Raw genomic sequence first — 22,744 nt, forward strand, 5'->3', positions numbered from 1 at the left:
GTGGATAAATTTCATACATCAAGGTGGGGTCCACAGAGTTGCTGAAGTCATCACAGCAGCTACATGCTATTGTGGCCCACAGAACTTGGTGGCATCCGTGCAGCGGCTAGAGTTGTTGGCTGCAATGGGCCCACATAGAATATACGTAGGTATCATATACATGCACCTGGTGGATCCCACGTAGAGGCGGCCCTCATATAATATTTTAATACATATTACATGTATTGGAGGGCTTTCCAGCCAACTACAACAGGTAGGGCCCATCATGGTGGGCCACAAAATTTTTGGATCAAGCTGATATTTGTGTGGTCTCTTCATCCAGATCTTTGTAACTTTATGAACAGGTTGGATGGATAATAAACATTCTGGTGTTCGTTTTAATGGTGGGGATTCAATCACAACTGTTACCTATGGTATGATCAACCTAAGATTTGGATCTCCTTGATTTTAATGATAATGGCCTAAAATGAGCTGTCAAAATGGATGGACGGTGTGGATGTAAAGTACATACATTAAAGTGGGCCACACAGTTAGGGATACACACACCTCGGTTGATCCGGTGATCCATCCAAACCGCGGCCCACAAGATGGTAGCCTCGATGGGCCCACATCCAATGTTCGTCCATGTTTTGGGTTCTATCTACGAGCTGAATTGATGACTAGCTGAATGTGGATCAACAAAAGAAAATTTTTAATGGCTTTAAATTCGACTCAATAAATCAACGGCCATGATTATCTTTCCAGGATGATCATGGGACCATCGGCCATTAGAAAATAGAATCCTAATGAAAGGTTTAGGATTGTTTCCATCCGGGAGATTTCTAGGGTATGGGCCGCTCATTCACGTGGTTTTAATTACTGGGCCTGGCATCCAGATTGGTCGTAGATTCATTTGTGGCCGTCAGACAGCACTGATCGTGATTATCTTTATCTACAAGTTGCTGAGGATAGGATACCGCCGTTAGGTGGGGGTTTCTATCATGGGTTTTTAAGTCATTTATAAAATACTATATATTTTATACGTATGACTTTCTAATAACATATTAATAGATCCGGGATCTACGGACCTCGGTGGGCCGCGCCAGCCGTACATCATGTGAAAAAATCTCTTTACTTTTTATATGAGGCGTATGTGTAGTGTGTACATTAATCAAGACCATCCAAACCGTTGGGTAGATTTTATAGGACGGAATCACGTCAACCAGAAAATCTTAAATTCCAATCATGGCCGTTGAACTTAGATTGTCAGCTATTATATGTTCAATTTTCCATTTTATGGACACTGATTGGATGGTGAGGATCATTAGATTAAAGGTATTTTCTTAGATCATGTACCATAGCATGGTGAAAGAATTACCTACGACGGTCTGGATTTACATTAGTATATGTTTGGTACATGTAGAGTGCACGCAATGGTATGAGTTACTGTACTCTCCAGAGTATGGAATATTAGCTTTTCTTTGTTAAAATATGCGGAATGGTATAGTTTACCATCGTCCTTTAAGTTGTTTTTTTTTTTTTTTTTTTTTTTTAAAATTTAATTTTTTAGGTTAGCTTGTAAGTACACACCCATGACAGTTATGCATCGTGACCTGGCATACATGTTCTCAGAGTGGATTAGGTGCGCCCTGGCCTCACCTATAACGGTGCGGCCCTGACCGTGGGGCCCACCTTGATGTATGTATTGTATATCCACGCTGTCATCAGCTCATTTTAGGACAACATCCCAATAATTAAGTAGATCCAAATCTCACATGCACCACATCATAGGGAATGGTGGTTATTGAATGCGCACTATTAAAAACGTTATATAGCCTACTGTAATGGCCACCCGAATGTTTATTTTCCATTGAGATTTTTTCCACCGTAAATCTCACATTTTACTTATCGGCTTATTTAAATGCTCTTAAACTTTATTTTTCAAGACTAAATCATTGTCTTTTTATGAATAAAAATACCCTTGAAACACTAACCAATTTTTTGTAATTTTCTCTCCTTTCTTATAATGCAAAAACCCATTTTTTGAAATCTTTTCTCATCTTCATATAGCAATAACCTTTCACCTAAAACAATCTTCTATTCTCTTCATACAACAATATCCATCTACCTAAAATTCATTTTCTGAAATCTTTTCTCTCCTTCGTATAAGAATATCCTTCCACCAAATTTTTACTTCTTTGTCTTCGTTTTAGTTTATCAATAAATGACGAAAATGATGCATCTATCGAAGAAAATACGCGCTATAGATATATTTGAACAAATTGCCCTAAACTCTAAATTGAAAAAAATTTCTTGTGGTCTATAGAAGTTTTGGATCAAGCTTCAATTTGTGTTTTCAATTTAATTTCATGTGAAGCTCGGTCAATTTCATGTGAAGCTTGCTCAATTTTCACCCAATTTCATGTGAAGCTTGCTCAATTTTTTGTGAAGATTGCTCAATTTCTGCTCAATTTCATGTGAAGCTAGCTCAATTTCGTGTGAAGTTCGCTCAATTTCATGTTAGGCTCGGTCATTTTCATTTGAAGCTCGCTTAATTATCTATAGCTATATGCACTTTTCACTACAGAAGCAGGGGCTACAGATTAGATCCGTAACTATAAAACTAATGGCTACGAATCTAATGAAGCAATGGCCATGCTACCAATGGTTACGGTCTTGCTATGGTTATAATCTATAGCCATATGTCTTTAGTTACGACCTTTTACTCTTTTTCTGGTAGTGGACGGTGTCATCGTGGACAAGACAGTCCCATGGTGGCACCGTGGATATCACAGTGCCATTGTGAAAATAATGGTATTTTTTTCTACAAAGAGTTAATCCGTATAGCAATGGTTTAATTAGGGAAAGTAAAGTTTAGGTGATTCAAAAAAACCAGTGGGTAAAATGTGAGATTTACAATGAGAAAAATCTCTTTTCCGTTTTCTAAAGTAACATGGACCTGGATGAAGGAAAAAAAAAAAAAACAAATATCGATTTAATCCAAAACTTTTATGACCCACAAGAAATTTTTAATGATCAATCATCATCATTGTGTTCCTAAGTTAAGGTCCCCGTGAGATTTGGACTCATGGATTAAAATGAGCTGGAAAATAAAATGGACAGCATGGATATACAATACACATATCTAGGTGGGCTCCACATTAAATCTACATCTAATTGGCTCTACCATGACTTGTCATCCGAGTGGGGGAGCGGACATGGTTGAGCAAGGTAACAATGGATCCTATTGAGCTTTACTTAGAGTTGCGCGTGAACTGAGTTAGCTTGGTTAACTTGCTTGACTTGGAAAAGCTTGAAATAATTTGGCTCAAAAGTGAGTTTAAGCTGAGCTGAGCTATTTTTTTTTATCTCGATTTTTTTTTTTAGTTGAGTTCAAACTATACCAAGCTTGACACGACTTGGCTTGGAACTTAACTCGATTGGAATTGATTCGATTCGGATCAAGTTCACTTAATATAAATATTTATATATTTAAATAAATCATATATTATATAGAGAGTTGGGCATCGAATTGAGTCAGACCGAGTTAGGGTTGACTCAACTCGATTTTGTTTTGAAATAGGCCTGACCCGAACTTGATCTGACTCGATACTGAGTCCAACATGCCTGACTCGATCCAAGTCCGGTCTAGCTTGGACTGTTTTGGACCGAGTCCGATCCGGTCAGAAGTGCCAAGTCGGGTTGAGAGATGAGGGAGGGAGAGACTGAGAGAGTGGAGAGGAGAGAGAAGAGGAGGAGGAGGAGGAGGAGGAGGAGGAGGAGGAGGGTGATGGTGGTGGGTGGTTGCCGGGCTTGGAAGATGAAGAGGATGAGGAGGGAAAGAGAGATTTTAGGGTCGGGTCGGGATAGGTGTGGTTGGTAGGGTTAGAGAGTCGGGTTTCAGATCGAGTCGAGTTTTGGATCGAGTCGGGTCTAACTGGATCGAGTTTCAGGTTGAGTTACTAGGTAACTCGAACTGGACTCAGTTTGAGTTCGGATTAGACGAAGCCTAATAAGTTCGGACAACTCAGCCATTCGTTTCGGGTCGAGTCAAATCTGAATGAGTCGGATGAGTCGAGTTAGCTGGATCGAGTCGTCTGGTGCCCACCTCTAATTGTATATGCAAAAACCCAAAAACTCAAACTCCAACTCACTCAACTCATATGCTCAAATTTAAACTCGCCTCAAGCTGGCCTGAACAGCCGTACTGAGGTACTTGTTGGCCAAGCTTGACTCGACTCTGCTCGTATATAGCTCTAGCTTTAGCCCACTAACTGTTTGGAGGCTACACCCTAATCCACAGCTCAAGCGATAGACTGAGTGTAAGATACCTCGTGTTGGGTTTCAACACTGAGGTCTTGGTATCGATTCCCTGGTGGGGGTGGCTAACAGTGACGTGTGAACTGACGGTAGGGTGTACTAACCAGCAAACAAAAATAAAAAATAAAAAACTTGTTTGGAAGCTGGTGGGAATCTCTCTTACAAGTGACCGATGGGCTAATGAAAAGGTTCCTGGTAGCAACTTGATTAATGTAACTAGGTGTTATCGGGCTTGACCGATTCCTCTCTTTCAACGGTGGGATCTGAGAATTCTAAATTGGTTTCTCTCATTGAAATTGTATTAGGACCATTTCTCAATTGTCCATTAGATGGTCACCAACCCAACGGTTAGATTCGTTCAATCAGTTTGACCGATGCTTCCAATCGGCCCAACAACTTGGACACTTGCGATTGACGTGCGTGGGAGTCACCGGCGTAGTTGAAAAGACACCGCAACTTAAAAGGTGTTAGTTTATACACTGGCAGGGTACAAGAGCCATACTCATGCACTCTGCCATTGCACGCACGGTCGTAATTACCTCAATCTGGACCGTCAAAAGTGGGTATAACGGAAGATGTTCCCTACCCCAAAAGTTAGATTTCTTAGATGCTCCTGACATCAACATTTATTTGTTGAGATTTTAGACGTTGGCAGTTTTTCATTTCAACCGTTCTTAGATGTCCACAAATCGACCAGTAAGAGCAATCAGACCGGTCAGAGTTTATTTTACCGTGTCCTTTCTCAGCTTAAAAGAAAATGACATGAATTGGATGCTGCTCGTGCATGACGGAAGAACGGTCCGTGCAGCGGACTCCGATGGACGCGGATTGCGTACTGACAGCGAGGTGGCTACTGACAGTTCTCTGTGGGCCCCACATGATATATGGGTTGAGTCCGGACCCTCTGTTTGCCAAAAGCGCGATTTTCCTGCTTTTTTTTCCTCGTTGGCTGAATAGTGCTTTTTTCCTCGTTTACCGAACAGTGATTGGTCTGGTGCAATTACACTGTCACACGGTCCAATTAACTTACAACAACCACAATTTTACTGCTTGACGCAAACAGAGGATCCAGTCTCATGTGGGTTTTATCTAACCCAGCCATCTATTTTTCTAAATCATTATAGGGCAAGAACCCAAAAATGAAGGATATCCAAACCTCGAGTCAGCCACACCACAAGAGATAGTGGAGATTGAATGCGCACTATTAAAAACTTCTAAGGGCTCCTTGTAACGTTTATTTGTCATCAAACCTGTTGGTTAGGTCAGATACATGTAGATGAAGAGAAAACACAAATATCTATTTAATCTAAAAATTTTGTGGATCCCAAGAAGTTTTTAATTGTGAGTGTCCAATCACCACTCTTTCCTTTGGTGTGGTCCATACATAATTATACCACGGCCCACGTAGCACTGTCAATACCCACCTGGCTGTAAATGTTGTCACTATCCCGTCCGTGTGCTCACATGGCAAAGTACTCTATATATATATATATATATATATATATATATATATATAGCTCCACCATTATGTATATGTTATCTACACCGTCCATTCATTTTATTAAATTATTAGCAACATATGAATCATATCCAAAACTCAAGTGAACCATTATTGAAACATTTGGAGGCACCATGATGTTTATTTATCATTAAACCTTTTCATAAGGTTAGACGGTGCTGTAAGATGGGGAAGGCAAATATCAGCTTGATCTAAAACTTCCATGACAGTATGAGAAGTTTTCAACGATAGGCCATCAATTCCTATTACTTCATATGAGCTTTAGATCTTTCTCAATTTTCAATTTTAAGTTAATGAGTTGACCGAATTATCTACTATTGAGACTGATACTGCCACTATCAAAGGTGGTTAGGACATAATCTTATTAGCCTCACTATTACATATGTGTTTTATTTATAACATTTATTTATTTTTTCATATCATTAAGGGTATCAACTAAAAATAGGCAAATCTAATTTTCAAGTAGACAACACTGTAAGAAAATAGTAGTGATTGAACATGCACCGTTAAAATGATCTGGAAAAGTGAGTGGACGGTGTGAATATAACACATGCATCATGGATGGTGGGGCTCCCCGAGCTTTGCCAGATCAACGTAGCACAGACGTGCACTACGCAATCTAGTCCATATTATTTATGATTTTGAGATGAGTCTTTCGTCGCCCTGGCATGAGCTGTCAGCTCATGGACGGATGTATATTCACAAAGGACACGGATTAGATATGACATGTTGAGTAGCGAGTCCGCTACTGAAGTGACGCCACCAAGTTACGTGGGCCTACAATGATGTATGTGTTATATCCACACCGCCCAGCAATTTTGAGATACCATTTTAGTGCATGAGCCAAAGATTGAGGCAGATAAAAATCTGTAGTGGACCCTTCCATAGAAAACAATGGGAGAGTGATTCCCACTTTTGAAACTATCCTGAGGCCCTCTATAATGTTTATTTGAAATCCAATCTGTAAGTGACAAAAGATTTGAAATGAGGAAAACACAAATATCAGCTTGGTCTAAAACTTTTATAGCCTTCGGAAGTTTTTAATGGTGGGCGTCACTATCCTCACTTTTTGCTGTGCTGGGTCCACTGGAGCTTTAAATATTTAAATATTATTTAACTAATATTTAAATATTTAACTATTATTTAACTAATATTTAACTATTATTTAACTCATATTTAACTCACAAATATCAGCTTTGCGTATTACTCAACCTGTCGAAAATGACGATGACCTATCGTCAGAGTCTCAGGGACACAGTCTTGTGGCTTTTCATTGTGGTGCAGACGTGCGTGGGAATTTCCTGTGCATCGAGTTTCATCTCTGCTCGCTAGCATTTCAATCGATTATCTGAACCATCCATGAGCTTCAGTACAATCTTTTTACACTAAACCAAACAAAATTACATCATTAAAATGGTCATAAACATCCACGAATGGATCTATCTTCTATGAACAATCTTCTCCGTCTATTTTTGCAAGCTGCGGTCTAGATAGATCAGCTTTAACATCTGTATGCCTTTTCTAAGGAATCTTACAAAGATGGTTCAGGTTAAATGGAAGGTCCAGATTGTCTATATAAAGTGTCCACATCCAAACTGCAACTAGTGTACCAGAGGTTTCTGTACACTCATCGCATTCGATTCTCCCCTGCCCTTTTGAACGAGTTTCCGTGAAGATTATGCTAACTAATGAAACTCGCTCCCTTAGGTTCGAATGTATTCCTCGCGGTCCACATGTACGGAATATAAATGCCCAACCGAAAAAACCCTCTATCCCGGATCCACAAGGAAAATGAATGCTTAGAAAGATGACGAAAGCCTTGGTCATGTGTATTTATAAAGCTTTTCTGATATAATCCAAAGGAGTTCCATCCGATGAACGGTTTAGATCTTCTAAAAATTGTCTAAGTTTTCATGTATAAAGCGAGGGAAACCCTCAATCTCATGTGAGCAAAGATATTAGGACTCTCGTTTACCTAAAAATATAGGGACTTTCCAACTCGATTTATTTGGGAAACGGATTGGGTACTCCCCTGCCACCAGCCAATGGCTGGTGGTCGGTGCTCTGTGGGCCCCACAATTATGTATGTGTTTCATCCATGCCGTCCATATATTTTTATATATCATTTTATGGCATGAAAATAAAAATGACTTATCTAAAAATCTCAATTGGACCACATTAAAGGAAACATTATTGAATGAACGTCGACCATTAAAAACATTTTGGGTACCATAAAAGCTTTGGATCAATCTGATCGTTTTTTTTTTTCCATTCATCTGGATCTTTATGACCTAATCAACAGATTTGATGTCAAATAAAAAGTACAATGAGCCTTAGGAGGATTTTAACGGTGGATATCCAATCACTATTGTTTTCCTTCGGTGTCGTCCACCTGATATTCATATCCCTCTCAATTTTACTGATGCTCCTAAAATGATCTTTAAAAATGGATGAACGGAAGGGATGAAACACATACATCATGGTGGGCCCCACAGAGCACCGACCACCAGCCGCCGGGCTGGTGGCAGGGGGAGTAGCCAATCCGTTTCCCTCGATTTGACGCGTAATCGGATTGGGTCACCTACCATCAAAGGACAAAAATCAAGACCAGCAACCCCAGCGTTCCCACCCGGAAAAAATCAAAATAATAATAAATGTATTTAATAGTTAATGTGTAATTACGAGATTGTCCTTTGTCAATGAAGAAATGACCAAATAATCCCAACTTCCTGGCCGGAGTGGAAAATCTGTCAATGCCCGTTCCGTACAATTGTTGTGGCCCAATGGTTTGGAGATCCCCAACCATTGATTAGACGAGACCCACCACGGATGAGGCCCGCCCTTAAAAAGTATTATGGGAGGATCCTAACTGTTCGATCCACTGTATCAAAATAGACGGATGAGAGAAATTACTGATGTGGTCCTTTAAAAGGGCTACTGGGATCTTATGGCCCGATCAACAGTAGGGCGGTCAGGATCAACGTTCAAGATCATCTAACCATGCAACCAAGGTTTGGTGTATTAGGGCCTGAAAATAGACAATTGATGTGATAGAAGCGCATCCACCGTAACCGTGCAACCTTACACGTGGTAGAGAACAGCTGGACTGAGACCGTTGATCTAGTGGGCCATTCCATGGATGGCTCGGGCTTTTAAAACGGCACTGATCGGGTGATCCCGGCCATCCAAGTTAGGGCCTTCAAATCAACCCTTGCATATCTAAGCTGGATGGACAAGAGTCCAAAGGTCACAATGATGGAATGAAATCCAAGCTCCTTGATTGTCCCCACGAACCAGGATTAGTTTCAACCATTTGTTTTTCTCTGGAAATCATGAGGATAGCGTTGTACTACTTATATAAGCTAGCATTCAACCTAAAAAGCATAAGGAAATGTGACGGCTAGGATAATCCCATCGGGTGGTATGAAAATCCGCGGAATATCAAGGGATAATCCGATCCACACTAGTACAGGAGCTGGGCAGAATCCGATCTGGATCTGACGGATCAGACCTGATCCGGTCCGATCCGAACCAAAGGCTAGATCGGGTCGAATCGAGTAGGCCCACTCAGATCCAACCATATATCGAGTTGAATTCAGATCAGTGGCCAATTCGGACCAATCTGCACAATATTCATTCAACATTATTTCCAGCAATATTATCCACTTGAGATTGGGATATACCTCATTTTTTGTTTAATACCGTAAAATGATGTAGAAAAATAGATAGACAGCATGGATGAAATAAATACATCATGGTGGGGTCCACATAGCACCAATCACCAGCCATTGGTGGGTGCAGGAGGAGTAGCCAATCTGTCCTCTCCACACATGGCTCAAGGTGTATCAAACACTGAGCTCTGACACAAGAAAGGGGGCATGGATTTCGTGCGAAAGCCTTTCGCATGAAGTTCCTGCACAAGGATGCTATGTGGGGCCCACTTCCATGTATGTGAGAAATTAATTCCGTCCATTTGTTTTGCGAGCTCATTTAAGGACGTGCGACCAAAAATGAGAAGGATATAAAACTAGAGTGGGTCACACGAGAGGAAAAATTGGGGAAAGAAATTCCTACCGTTGAAACTTTCCTGAGCTCCACCTTGATGTTAATATGTTATCCAATCCGTTTATAAGGTCATTCCCAATGGGATGAAGTGAAAAAACCATAAAGATAGCCCGATACAAAACTTTTATAGACATAGGAATGCTTCAACGGTGGTAGTTGAATTCCCACTATTTATTCTTGTGTGGCCCAGTTGAGTTTTGTATCCATGTCATTTTTGGTGACACTTCCTAAATGAACTCACAAAACAGATGGACAGAATGGATTTCTCATATACATTAAATTGGGCCCCACATAGCATCCTTGCACAGGAACTTCCTGCAAAAGGCTTTTGCCGGTAACCCACGTCCGAAGGAAGGAAGCGCATTGGTAGGTGTACCATGCACCAGGTCAGTTGGTGAAGTCAGCAAGTTCATAAGGTCCCATCATGAGGTATGTGTTATATCCAAACAATCCATCCATTTGGCGGGCTCGTCCTAAGGCTTGAGCCGAAAGATAAGACAGATCTAAAGATCAAGTGGACCACATTGCAAAAAGAAGTGGGGGGTTAAATGTCTACCACTGAAACTCTTTTAGGGGTTATAGAAGTTTCAGATCAATATGAAATTTTTTTTCCTCTTCATTCATGTAGTTGTGACCTTATTAACACATTCGATGGAAAATAAACGTTATGGTGGGCTCTATGAATTTTTTAACGGCGAAATCATTTTTTATTTTTTAATTTTCAACATACTCAACTCGATCTGACTCGATTTCCCTGTCCAAGTCAGACTCGGTTCGGGTTAGGCCAGCAGTGCAACGGATCGGATCGAGTCAGAGGACCCGGACTCGGTCTCGGATCGGATTGAGTTCAAGTTAATGCATTGAAAATTTTGAACCGAGTCGAGTTGGACCCAATCCAGTTCGACTCGACTCGAAGCCCACCTCTAACAATGGAGCATCTCTACATATCATATATTTTTGGATTTCTACCGTTAAATGCCTAGGTGATTCTTATTTAGCCAAAAAAAAAAAAAAAAGTGCCTTCAATAGCTGATATTCTTAGGTAGTAATTTTTGAGAGCCGATTACATGACAACATCACCTAAGACGTGATGCCCTTACCGTGGGGTTACTATCATGCCTTAAAATTTGAATACAGAGTGTGCACCCTCAAATTCGAGTTTCGAGTGGTAACTTGTGTACTATAAGTAACTCATTCCATTATATGATTATTCAAATGCAGAAGTAATATTCATTTTACATTACAATTAGGTCCATTCACATAAAATGATTTAAGCATTAACATCTATCCATTTTCAACATCCATAAATATTTAATCATCATAAATTAGGCATCATTTGTAACTCAATATAACTTATTAATGAATACTTGCTATACATGTAGAACAATTCAATTAAATAAAATCAATCAAAATTTTAAAATCTTATAACTAATACCATCATTTATTATATATAAATCAAACCATCCTAACAAGTAAAATTTCAATTAAATAATTAGGAACGGTCTAAATATGGCTAATCCCTCTTCTGATAGGTACGACCATGTTTTTCGTGGGTCATGTTCAAGTTGGCCAAGCCTGAACTGAATTACTGGATTGTGAGTTGACTTTAAACAAAATATATACTGCAACCCACATTATTTTCATGATTTTTAAGGCAGTCAGAGTAACTAAAAGGGTCAAAATAATTATCATTAAATAATATCCACTAATCAATCCTTGAATATTTAATTACATTGATATTCCAAAAAAAAATAACAACATACATTGAATTTTAATTAATTTATAAATAAATAAGGAAAAAAGTCTTCAATCTTGTCCAACTGATTCTTCATATACGAACCCTGCAAAATAATCTATGCGGGTATGAGCGTGATGGCTTGTAGGGTCACATCCTTCACAAAATTGAAAATTCTACGATAATATCAATATAACTCTATAACATAAATATTACCAATTGTAAGTATTGAATCAAAAGTTTACATAGTAATAATAATGATTCATAATAACAAAATAATATAAGACAATTATCCAAGATCCTTTTTTGTTCAATCCAGGGTAGAGCACCTGTGTGTGTTGATCCTTTCAGGGTATGATCCTCGGCAAAGCATTGGTATTGATCCTTTTAGTTAACAACCCTCAGCAAAGCACCAGTGGATAGACTTTTAGGGTAAATACTCAGAGCAAAGCACTCATGTGTACATATCTTTTAGGGAATCATTCAAGGCAGAGCACCTGTGTCGATCTTTTTGAGAATAACCCTGGGTAGAGCACCCATAAAAATATAATGATCCTTTTACGAAAGAGCACCCATAACTTAAATATACAATAATCATCAAATAATTTCATTCTCAAATATATAACAGTAAATAATTAAATTCCACTTACAAAATGTAGTAATGACGAAATAATTTCAATCTATAACACGTGAAAATAATGATAAATTCAATCCATGACACGAAATTATAATGAATTAGATTCAATATACACATACAATAAGAGTTAAACAAATTCGATCTATAACATGTAAATACAATTAAAGAAATTTATTTTACATGATGCTACACTAAGACAAATGTAAATTCACATGATAATACTAGGTTATATTATAATCGTAGGCTTTTTAATCGGAAGATCACCTACCTGATTTAGTGTGATAGATCCGATGTATGATGGCTGAAAATTTTGTGTAGGCAATCTGACTCGATTCTAGTTATACGAAGTTCAACATACTTTTATAACATGTTGTTAGTGTACTTATTTACACTCATGTTTGTCAATTACGTGATTAGTTGTGTCTTGTAGTTGGACGAGTTCTTGACAAGTGAAGACCGGTCATGCAACTGGAGCTGAAACAGGAAAAACTACATTAAAGATGAAAAACTACTTCTACGATCTCAACCCAAATAGGAAAACCCACCTAGGTCATCTCTTTTAAGCCAATCCCCAGTCCATACTTTATATCTTATGGTCTTGGCTTAAGCAAGTCCTAAGTTGGTGAAAGATGTATTGGACAAAATAGGAAAAACAGGAAAATCTGTCCAACGTCGGTAGGATGAAGGTGCCACCAAATAGCACCTTCGGTACCACCGAAGGTATACTGAAGGGGCTCAAAACAGTCCAGGAAGCTTACAACGATAATTCGGTATCACCGAATGGACATTTCGGTGACACCGACTATCACCGACGAACAAAGTTCGGTACCACCGAAAGAGACTGTTTTCAATCAGCAACTTGATTATTTAATTTGGTACTACCGATAGATAATTCGGTACTACTGAAGCAAGTTCGGTGGTACCGAAGGTCACTTTGGTAGTACTGTAAACTAGTCGTTTTCTATTTGTCGGAAGCTTTTATCTATAAAAATGACTTGAAGGAACTTGCAAAAAGCATGGATTGAGGCTGTTAAGAGTCCCTAGGGGTGCACATCGAACCGTTGGATCCGTGTAACCGGACCGAAACCGTTGGATCGGTCCAGTTTGGTCTGGTTCCAGGATGCTAACGGTCCAGTTCCGGTTCCAAAAATCCCAAAACCGTTGGTTACGGTTCGGTTCCGGTTTAGGGCCATGTAGGACCGATCCGAACCGTTGAACCGAACTGTAGATCTGAACCGTAACCAACGATTCAGATCTACAGGGTATTGTTCAGTATAAGCCATTAAGGGCCCGTTTGGCCGGTCGGATTGGAAGGGATTGGATGGTATTGGAAGGGATTGAAAGTTAAATCCCGGGATTGGCCGGGCGTGCCAAATAGAGTAGGTGATCTGATCCCAATCCCATGGGTTTTAAGACAATCCACTGACAACACCATCATGACCTTTAAATCCCATCCAATCCACCTTAATCCATTCAAATTTGCCTAAGACGTGTTTGGTTGGAGGGATTGGAAGGGATGGGAAGGTTTAATCCCGGGATTGACCGGGCGTGCCAAACAGACTGGATATAGCAATCCAGAGATATAGCAATCCCATAGATCTCAAGACAATCCATTGACAACACCATACCTAGAAATCCATGCCATCCACCCTAATACCATTCAATCCCTTTCAATCCACCCGGCCAAACGAGCCCTAATTTCTATTGTTCTAAATTCATATGCAAAAAAGATGGTCAAAATCACCCGTCCATTGTTATTTTTATATGGTGGCCCTTATGAAATGGGGTGCACAACATGGACGGTTCCGATCATCTGTACACAAAGGATGTGGCTCTAATGAGTGGCGACACGCGCTAGATGCTAAATCGCGACAGGGACACAATGAATCGAGAAAAATAAGAGCCGTTCTGAATTTACAGCTGTCAAAGATTCATGGATGACGACCATGATGAAAAAGTAAAGGCAAAGATTGACAACTGAAAAGTAGTCCGCGGACTACTAAAGTGAATTCCATGTGTGTTGATGATCGGAACCGTCAATTAGGTAGGCCCCACAATACATAGGCCACAGGAACTTTATGAGTTGCTGCAAATTATTCCATCCATTAGATCTATGAAGAGAAAATCATGGAAATCATTGAAGTCCATTTTCCAATGGTTAGGATCTTCTTTTCCAAAAAAAAGAAAAAAAAAAAGCCCAGAACCATGGAACCGGTCCAGAACCAAACCGGTTTTCACGATCCGGTTTCGGTTCTGGTTCGGTTCTAGGGTGCAAACAGTCCGATTCCGGTTCCAAAAATCCTAGAACCATAGGGAACGGTTCGGTTCCGGTTTCACCCCAAAACCGGACCAAACCGAACCGTGTGCACCCCTAAGAGTCCCTAGTGCAACCCAAGCTTATCCTAACTTACCTAGACTCTATCCATATGAGATTCATGTTCTCTTCATTGTGATTCATCATCTTAAGAGCATTTAAAGCTCGAACTTATGAAGAACATGATCTCAATCCTTCACTAGAGTATTGAGACCAAGCCTATCGATATATCTTTGATCACAATCATACTCTAGCGTATCCATCAATTGAATCTCCTAGGAAACCCACTCATAACCTTCGTTAGAGATTCAACCAACTCTCATAACCTTGGTCACCTTTATAGGTATATCATATACAAGGTTTTTCTACATCGTGAAGCAGAGCCAATAGATAAATCCAAGCGACGCGATCGGGGGAGCATCAGGAAGCTGATTCAAGTACGAAAGCATGAAGATCAAGCATCCCAAGACGAGCTACAAGAGAGAACTCAATCCGACAAGTAAGTGTCATTTTAAGAGTTTAAAAGTTTAGTCACTTTCCTCGTGTATGATTGAGGCTAAGAGTTTGCTATCAACAAACTCGTTTTGGTTCCTTGTGTGGGACGTTGGTCAGTGGGCCTAAACTTAGGTTCCTTGTACGGGACCTTAGTCGGTGGGCCTAAGCTTAGGTGTCTTGTGTGGGACCTTGGCCGGTGAGCCTAAACATTAGGTGCCTTATGTGGGACCTTAACCGGTGAGCCTAAACCTGGGTTTTACATACAGGACCTTTACTCTTGCGGAGAGCATAAATTGTGTCCTGAGTGTAAGACTGTAAAGGTTATTGGTGAACCTATTTAAAACCATTGATAGTGAAATCCGGTGCACTTTGGGATTGAGTGTGGATGCCAGGAGTGGAGTAGGCACGTAGACGAACCACTATAAATGCTTGTGTTTGGAATGATTATTTGCGCATCTGTTTAGTCATGCTTACATATGCCTGAAAGTTTAATTTTGTATACATGATTAAATGAATGCTATCCTTTATAAGAAACACATTTCACACACAAGCACACATCAGCAGGCTAGCTATTATATATGCATGTCTTCAATAGCCTATGTGATTGGACCCTCTAATTGGCTTGAAAGCCATTAGAGTTACATTACCTTGCTAAGTTTATTTGTAAATCATTTAAGTTAGGTAATAAAAGTTTTAATTTGGTACAATCATTTGAAAAGTCCTATTCACCCCCTTCTAGGACTGTAAGAATAGTTTCATACTTCTACTAGTGCGGTGCAAACTGCAATTTCATAGGCGACTCGGTGTATCCGTTGTTGTCTTCCAATATTAAGATGTAGGTTGTCTCTCTCACTTACGCCTATTTAATCATGTACATTTCATTTAGGTTTTTAATCTGATATAGTGGTTTTTGAGGAGAATATAAGAAAAATGTAGCAACTCACTGAGTCAACTTAGTGGATCGCATTGGCAACACAAAAAATAGAATCAGTGAATCAAGTTGAAGTATTCATGAATAAAACTGATTGGTGGAAGTAGCATACTGTTGAGACTCAAATAATGCATAATTTTCCTCATTTATATTTTGGTTTTATGAACATAAATCAGCTTAATGTTCTATTTTACTCATGTTTGTGTTGCAAGGTAAATTTAAGAGTTTGAATTGAAAAAGGTGTTAAAAACATGGATTTGATGCTCGATAATCACCAAGGTAAGGGATGGATCTTAGAAGACCAAGATTGAAGAATTCACATGCCAAAGATCCAAGAAAACCAAGTGAGGATTGAAGAGAATCAGAGATTTGAAGTGAAGAATCCTGAAATCATCCTGAAAAATTGTATTCTAAAATTGCAAAGTATATTTTGGGAAACTATGTAGAGTGAAGTCTATTTTAGTAAACTGCATAAATTTGAGGCGGTTTCTAGAGTTTTTTAACTTGGTATAAAAGTTGGAGTTCCCCACTTATAAATAGGGCTTCCTAGGGTATTCTTGAGCATCATTCAAAGCATTCTAAAGTAAAATTTAGGGTTTTTAAAGAGTTTTATAGTTTCAAATTATTTTTCTTTATAAGCTTTAAAATATTTTTTCTTTCTTGTTGCTTTATTTTTCTATTCTAGTTATGTTTTTCTAAGTTCCCTCTAACCCAAGCTAGAAGGGAAGCACATTGATTTAATGTTTTCATAGTTATGATGATTGATTATTTTAATGATGAAAATAATAGTGTATGCATGTTATCTATTGTTTAGGTTTAGTTTTTGATTCTCATGTGAGATCCATATGTTTCCATCATATGAGATCCACATTGATGGATAGACTTACTTGAATCAATTAGATTTCCTAGATAGGAGAGATTCTCAACCTGTTATATTTCTTTAATATTCATTATCTTATAAATATGAATTCTTAAAATCACTGGCGCTTGAGAATATATATCAATTGTGCAAATACATGATTTTCTAATCTTTTATATCATTTATTTAAAATGTTTAAATTGTTTTATTTTCCGATTAGGCCGACCATAGTGCTCGGATCCTAGTTGTGTTATCCAAGTCATCATGATTTTGGAACATTAACGTATGTGTGGAACTTTGAAGCTTGGGTGTTGTTTTAATTTAGTTGAAGTACATACATTCAAAATTCCTAAAATCAAATCATCAGTTTAGTTTTTATTACTTAGTTTGTTTTGCATTTGATTTTCTCATTCTCGCAGCTCATCTCCCTGTAGGATCGACCCTGTATTCACTTACTTACGAACCTCTGTACTTGGAGGCAAGAAATCACATACGTATTTAATGATGTGAATGTGGTCTAATGTCATTGGAAAAGATGATCATGGCAGATTTGCTCCGGTTGCTTATTTTCTTAATTTGATCGTCGTGAAGGGTTTAGATGGCCTTTAGAGAGCTTGTGGGTGACATAAATCGGCACCCCAGATTGCTCAGGCTGATGGTTTCTTGAATGGAAGTTTTTGGCAAAACTTGTCCCTAAACGAACGGGGAGTAGAGCTCGGAGCAAAAAGAATGTGATTGGATCACTTGACTATTGAATGCGCTGGTGATCTAAGCGTTGTCAGATGAAGTAAAAGATTCAAAATTTGAACGGATTAAATCAATCCATAAGGCATTTGTAGAGTGTTACAACCGAAAATCATGGAGAGGAGCTAGGCTTAAATGAAACGTGTGTTACTTATGGGAGTTGAGTGGGGTCCACTGCAAGGTTTGATGAGATAAATCCAAGCCGTTCATGGGATTTGTCGGCTCGAAGTTTAGCATAAGGTAGAAAATGGAGCTGATTTTAACTTAGGTGGCTTGACGATAAGAAGACAGTGGAGAGGAGTTAGACAGCTATGGTTTTTTTTTCGTGGTCCAAATAGGATGAATAGTTGGAATTAGAGGTTGGATCCCAGCATGATGGACGGCTAATAAAGGTGGGTTCGGTTGAGTGCGGATGTAACAAAGAAGAAGGAAGACGGAGAGAAGCTCGAGGTCGTGCAGGCGTTGGCTGAAGAAGAAAGGAGAGAGGAGTGAGAGTCGGGGTTGGCTGCAATGAGAGGAGTGACTGTGCTGATGTGTGTCATCTTTTAAAAAATAAAAATAAAAATGATGGGACTTACAGAGATGCTGTGACAAATACTTCGTTCATCAATTTTGCCTGTCAAAGTTAGGACATGGGCCCAAAAATGAGGGCAATTCAAAGCTCAAGTGGGCCACATCATAGGAAACAGTGGAACTCACTGTTGAAAAAAAAATATTGAGTGTTATATGTCGACTAGATTTGGTCCTTACATGAACAAATTACGAGACTACATTCGATGTTTAAGTGATCGGACGGATTCGTTGGCTTCCTACAGTTGATTAATCGAATTTGTGCGGTTTTTACCGGTACTACCCATGTATAGGCTCACTTCAAACGTTAAGGGTCAGTAAGTGACAACGCAATCTAGTTATGTAAAAAAATAAATAAATTCAGGATGCTATATTTATAGTAAAATTACCACATAGCCCCCACAAGTGTCAACTTTCACTATTTTTTAAAAGAAAAATGGATTAGATAATTGTTGTAATTTCCTTACTCAAAAAGCACTACTTTGTGATTTCTCAAGGCATGATTTGGTAAAAATGTTAATTCCTAAGCAATTTTGTAGTAAAAATTACCACGTTGCCCTGTAAGTCTTGACTTAAACTAATTTTTAAAGAAAAATGGATGAGACAATTTTCCTAATTTTCTTACTCAAATAGCACTTTTCTTTATGTTTTAAGGCATTATTTAGTAAAATGTTAATTCTTGTGTAATTTTATGATAAAAATTACCACGTGGCCCTCACAAGTCTTGACGTTCACTAATTTTTAAAGAAAAAATTGATGAGGCAATTTTTGTAATTTTCTTACCCAAAAAAAAAAACATTTTTCTATAATTTTTTAAGGCATTATTTGGTAAAATGTTAATTCCTGGGCAATTTTGTAGTAAAAATCCCTATCATTTTCCATTTACCCCTACATGCTGAAAAATGGGGACTCGAATTTGGTAGTTTCCTCTCTAGTACAAAGCTCTGTAGACTGCACCTAAATGAGGAATAATCAGATACATCGGTTGTATCATAGGTTATAGTAAAGTCCATGTTTTCCTTCTAACATGCCATATACGCAGAATATCCAATGCGTCAGATCGGTGGGATGGTAGATGTTGATTGCCTAAAATTAAATAGGATACAATAGTATCCACTATTTAGTCGGTTTCATTTGTGTTAACTATGCCCTACGTGCGCCCGCGCATTAAGTGTCATAGATAGCTGGAGTATTAAATAACTCCCGTTCAGTTTGCAAACATGGGAGCCATGGTTCAGACATTCAAAATCCAAACCGTTGATATGATCGAGCCACTATAGATGCCCATGCAGCAAAAAAATCCTGACCCTAGGAGCCGATTAAATATTACCTGGTTACCGTGACCATGTGAGGCCCACATTGATGATTTTTTTTTTAAATTTTTTTTAAAATTTTAAAATTTAATCCAAGCCATCCATACGCTTTTTCAGCTCATTTTACAACGTGATCTCAAAACTTAGCAGATACAAATCTACGTGGACCACACCACTGGAATTTCCAGTGCGATTGACCATTAAAAACTTCTTGTGGGGGGCACAAAAGTTTTGGATCAATCTGATATTTGTATTTTCCCTTATTACGATGGAAAATAAATAACCATCATGCGGGGCCTTAAGAAAGTTTCAACGGGGAGTGTCTTGTACCCACTGTTTTCTGTAGTGTGGTCCCCTTGAGATTTGGATTTGCATGATTTTTGGGCCCACCTCTTAAAATGAGCTATAATAACATATGGACGGTGTAGATATACAAAAACACATTCATCAAGGTGAGTCCCACGGTCAGGATAACACCCACTAACTTGTTACCCGGATAACACCTAATCCGCTCCCTTAATACATGGAGCGTTCATCGTGTAGGCACATGCCATCAACGGTTTTAAATCGTTGAACCTACCACAAGGGCATTTTGGGTACTACAAAAGGCTCTCCCTCTCTTGACTTCCTTTCTCCAACACGCCTCTATCCACGTCCTAAAATGGTGGCTCCCGTTTCCCGCACTCACGAAACCACTTCACCAACTCCAACCCTCCCAAACCCCAAAACCAAGTTGGTGAAAACCGCTTTTCAACCCTTCCAAAACCGCCTTTCACCAACCCATAAACCGCTTTCCACCGCATTCACCTATATAAACCATACACCCTCCCTCCGACCCATTTCAAACCCGTTACGAACCCAACCCCTCCAATATACCATGTCGTCCGAAACGCACCCCGAACCGGCCGAAACGCCACCGACTCCCGCGAATTTCTGGGGCGACATGCCAGAAGACGAGTACTACAAATCCCAAGGCGTCAAGAACACCAAATCCTACTTCGAAACCCCAAACGGCAAGCTCTTCACGCAGGAATTCTTACCATTGGATCTTCCCATCAAGGGCACCGTCTACATGACCCATGGCTACGGATCCGACACGGGCTGGCTCTTCCAGAAGATCTGTATCTCCTTCTGCAATTGGGGCTACGCCGTCTACGGCGCAGATATGCTGGGACATGGCAGATCGGACGGCATCCGTTGCTATCTCGGCGATATGGAGAAGGTCGCCGCCACGTCACTGTCCTTCTTCCGCAGCGTTCGCACCAGCGAACGTTTCCGCGACCTCCCGGCCTTCCTGTTCGGAGAGTCCATGGGCGGCGCGGCCTCGATGCTCATGTACTTCCAGTCGGATCCCGACACGTGGACGGGTCTGATCTTCTCGGCCCCGCTCTTCGTCATGCCCGACAACATGAAGCCGTCCAAGGTCAGGCTCTTCGTGTACGGGCTCCTCTTCGGGATGGCCGACACGTGGCAAGCGATGCCGGATAACAAGATGGTGGGGAAGGCGATCAAAGATCCCGAGAAATTGAAGATTATCGCCGGTAATCCGAGGCGTTATACAGGGAAGCCGCGTGTAGGTACGATGCGGGAGCTGGCGCGCGTGTGCGAGTACATCCAGGCTAACTTCTCACGTGTGACGGCGCCGTTCCTGACTGTCCACGGGACGGCTGACGGCGTAACGGCTCCGTCATCCTCAACACTGCTGTACGAGCAGGCCTCGAGCGAGGATAAAACGATTAAGCTGTACGAGGGCATGTATCATTCGTTAATCCAGGGCGAGCCCGACGAGAACAGCGAGCGAGTCTTGGCTGATATGCGGGAGTGGATTGATGAGCGGGTGAGGAGGTATGGGTCCACGTCAGATTCCCGTGGGAGTTTGAATTAGTAAAATGATATTATTATTATTATAAGGAAGTGTTGATATGCTTTCTATAATATTTGTGATTTTATCAAGTGTTACTTTGATTTTAATTGTTTTTGGGTCGTTGATGTGGTGGGCCTAAGTGTCATTGGGCCTCGATCACAGAATTCAACGGCTTGGATAGTTAAAGGTGTGGAATCTTACGTCGTTGAAAATTGTTCATTTGTTACTCATGGAGATCTCGTGGGATGATAGACAAGCACTCAAGGACTATATACGTGGCACCCAAGGACCCAAATAATGCCTTTCCATCGACTCAAAACCAGATACGACGAAAATGAATGCCGATCTTCTGCTTGATGATGTGGCCCAATCAAATGCAGTTTAATGGCATGCAGAGGATCAGGAAATGCATGGTATTTGGTACTCCGTCGGCATACTCTGTCGGCGAGTGTTGATATGCCAGCGCTTAGGATTTATATATGATTTTGATGGCAGAATTCCAAAACTGTGTAATCTTCCGTGGTTGAAAATTGCTTATTATTCGCCTGCCAAGAACCACCGGTCCGTGCTCTATGGTCCCCACCCATATGGTACGCATGGACGCAAGTTTGGTAAGAAATGCTTTGGCAGGCCGTTCGTTTTCTTTTTGGAATCTACCGTGATGTTTACAGGTAGAGGTGGGCACAGGACGACTGATCTAGGTAGCTCTACTTGTTCGACTTGTTCCGATCCGACTTAATCCGAATTGAATGGGTGAGTTGGTCCAAATCGAGTAGGCTTCGTCCATAAACCGAGTCGAGTTCAAGTTACCTAGTAACTCGACCCGAAACTCCTCCCAAATTTGACTCTCTATTCTAACCTGCCGTACCCAATCCCGGTCTAATCTCAAAATATCTCTCTCCCTCCCTTATCCTCTTCATCTTCCAAGCCCGACCTCTCTCTCTCCTTCCCTCATTCTCCTCATCTTCCAATCCCGACAACCACCAACCGCATTCACCCTCCTCCTCTCTCGTTCTCTCTCTCCCTCATCTATCAATTTGCCTCAGTGCTATTTCGACGCAACTCGGTACTTCTGACCGGATCGGACTCGGTCCAAATCAATCCATGCCAGACCAGACTTGGATCGAGCCAGGGATGCTAGACTCGGTATTGAGTCGGATCGAGTTCAGGTCAGGCCTATTTCAAAACCCGATCGAGTCAAGTCAACTCTAACTCGGTCTGACTAGACTCGATGCCCAACTCTATTTGGAGGGGTGGGTTGATCCATTTTGCGGCCTCATTTTATGACATGCGACTGAAAATGAGCTGGATTAAAGACCCGAGTGGGCCACGCCTACTGTCAAAACCTCACGGGACCCACCTTGATATTTAATGCCATCCAAACCCTTGGTAAGGTCAT

The 22,744-nt window shown here is 40.3% G+C and overlaps 1 protein-coding gene across 1 annotated transcript; it reads left to right on the forward strand.

Annotated features, from left to right (window-relative positions):
• The first annotated feature begins 20,160 nt into the window (after positions 1-20,160).
• On the forward strand, positions 20,161-21,452 carry LOC131223272 (caffeoylshikimate esterase). The gene has a single exon (XM_058218620.1). It carries the CDS (start codon positions 20,359-20,361, stop codon positions 21,364-21,366), a length of 1,008 nt encoding a protein of 335 aa, XP_058074603.1. The 5' UTR covers positions 20,161-20,358; the 3' UTR covers positions 21,367-21,452.
• Positions 21,453-22,744: the final 1,292 nt, after the last annotated feature.

The sequence above is a fragment of the Magnolia sinica genome, chromosome 13 (genome assembly GCF_029962835.1).
Source record: "Magnolia sinica isolate HGM2019 chromosome 13, MsV1, whole genome shotgun sequence".
Taxonomy (NCBI): Eukaryota; Viridiplantae; Streptophyta; class Magnoliopsida; order Magnoliales; family Magnoliaceae; genus Magnolia; species Magnolia sinica.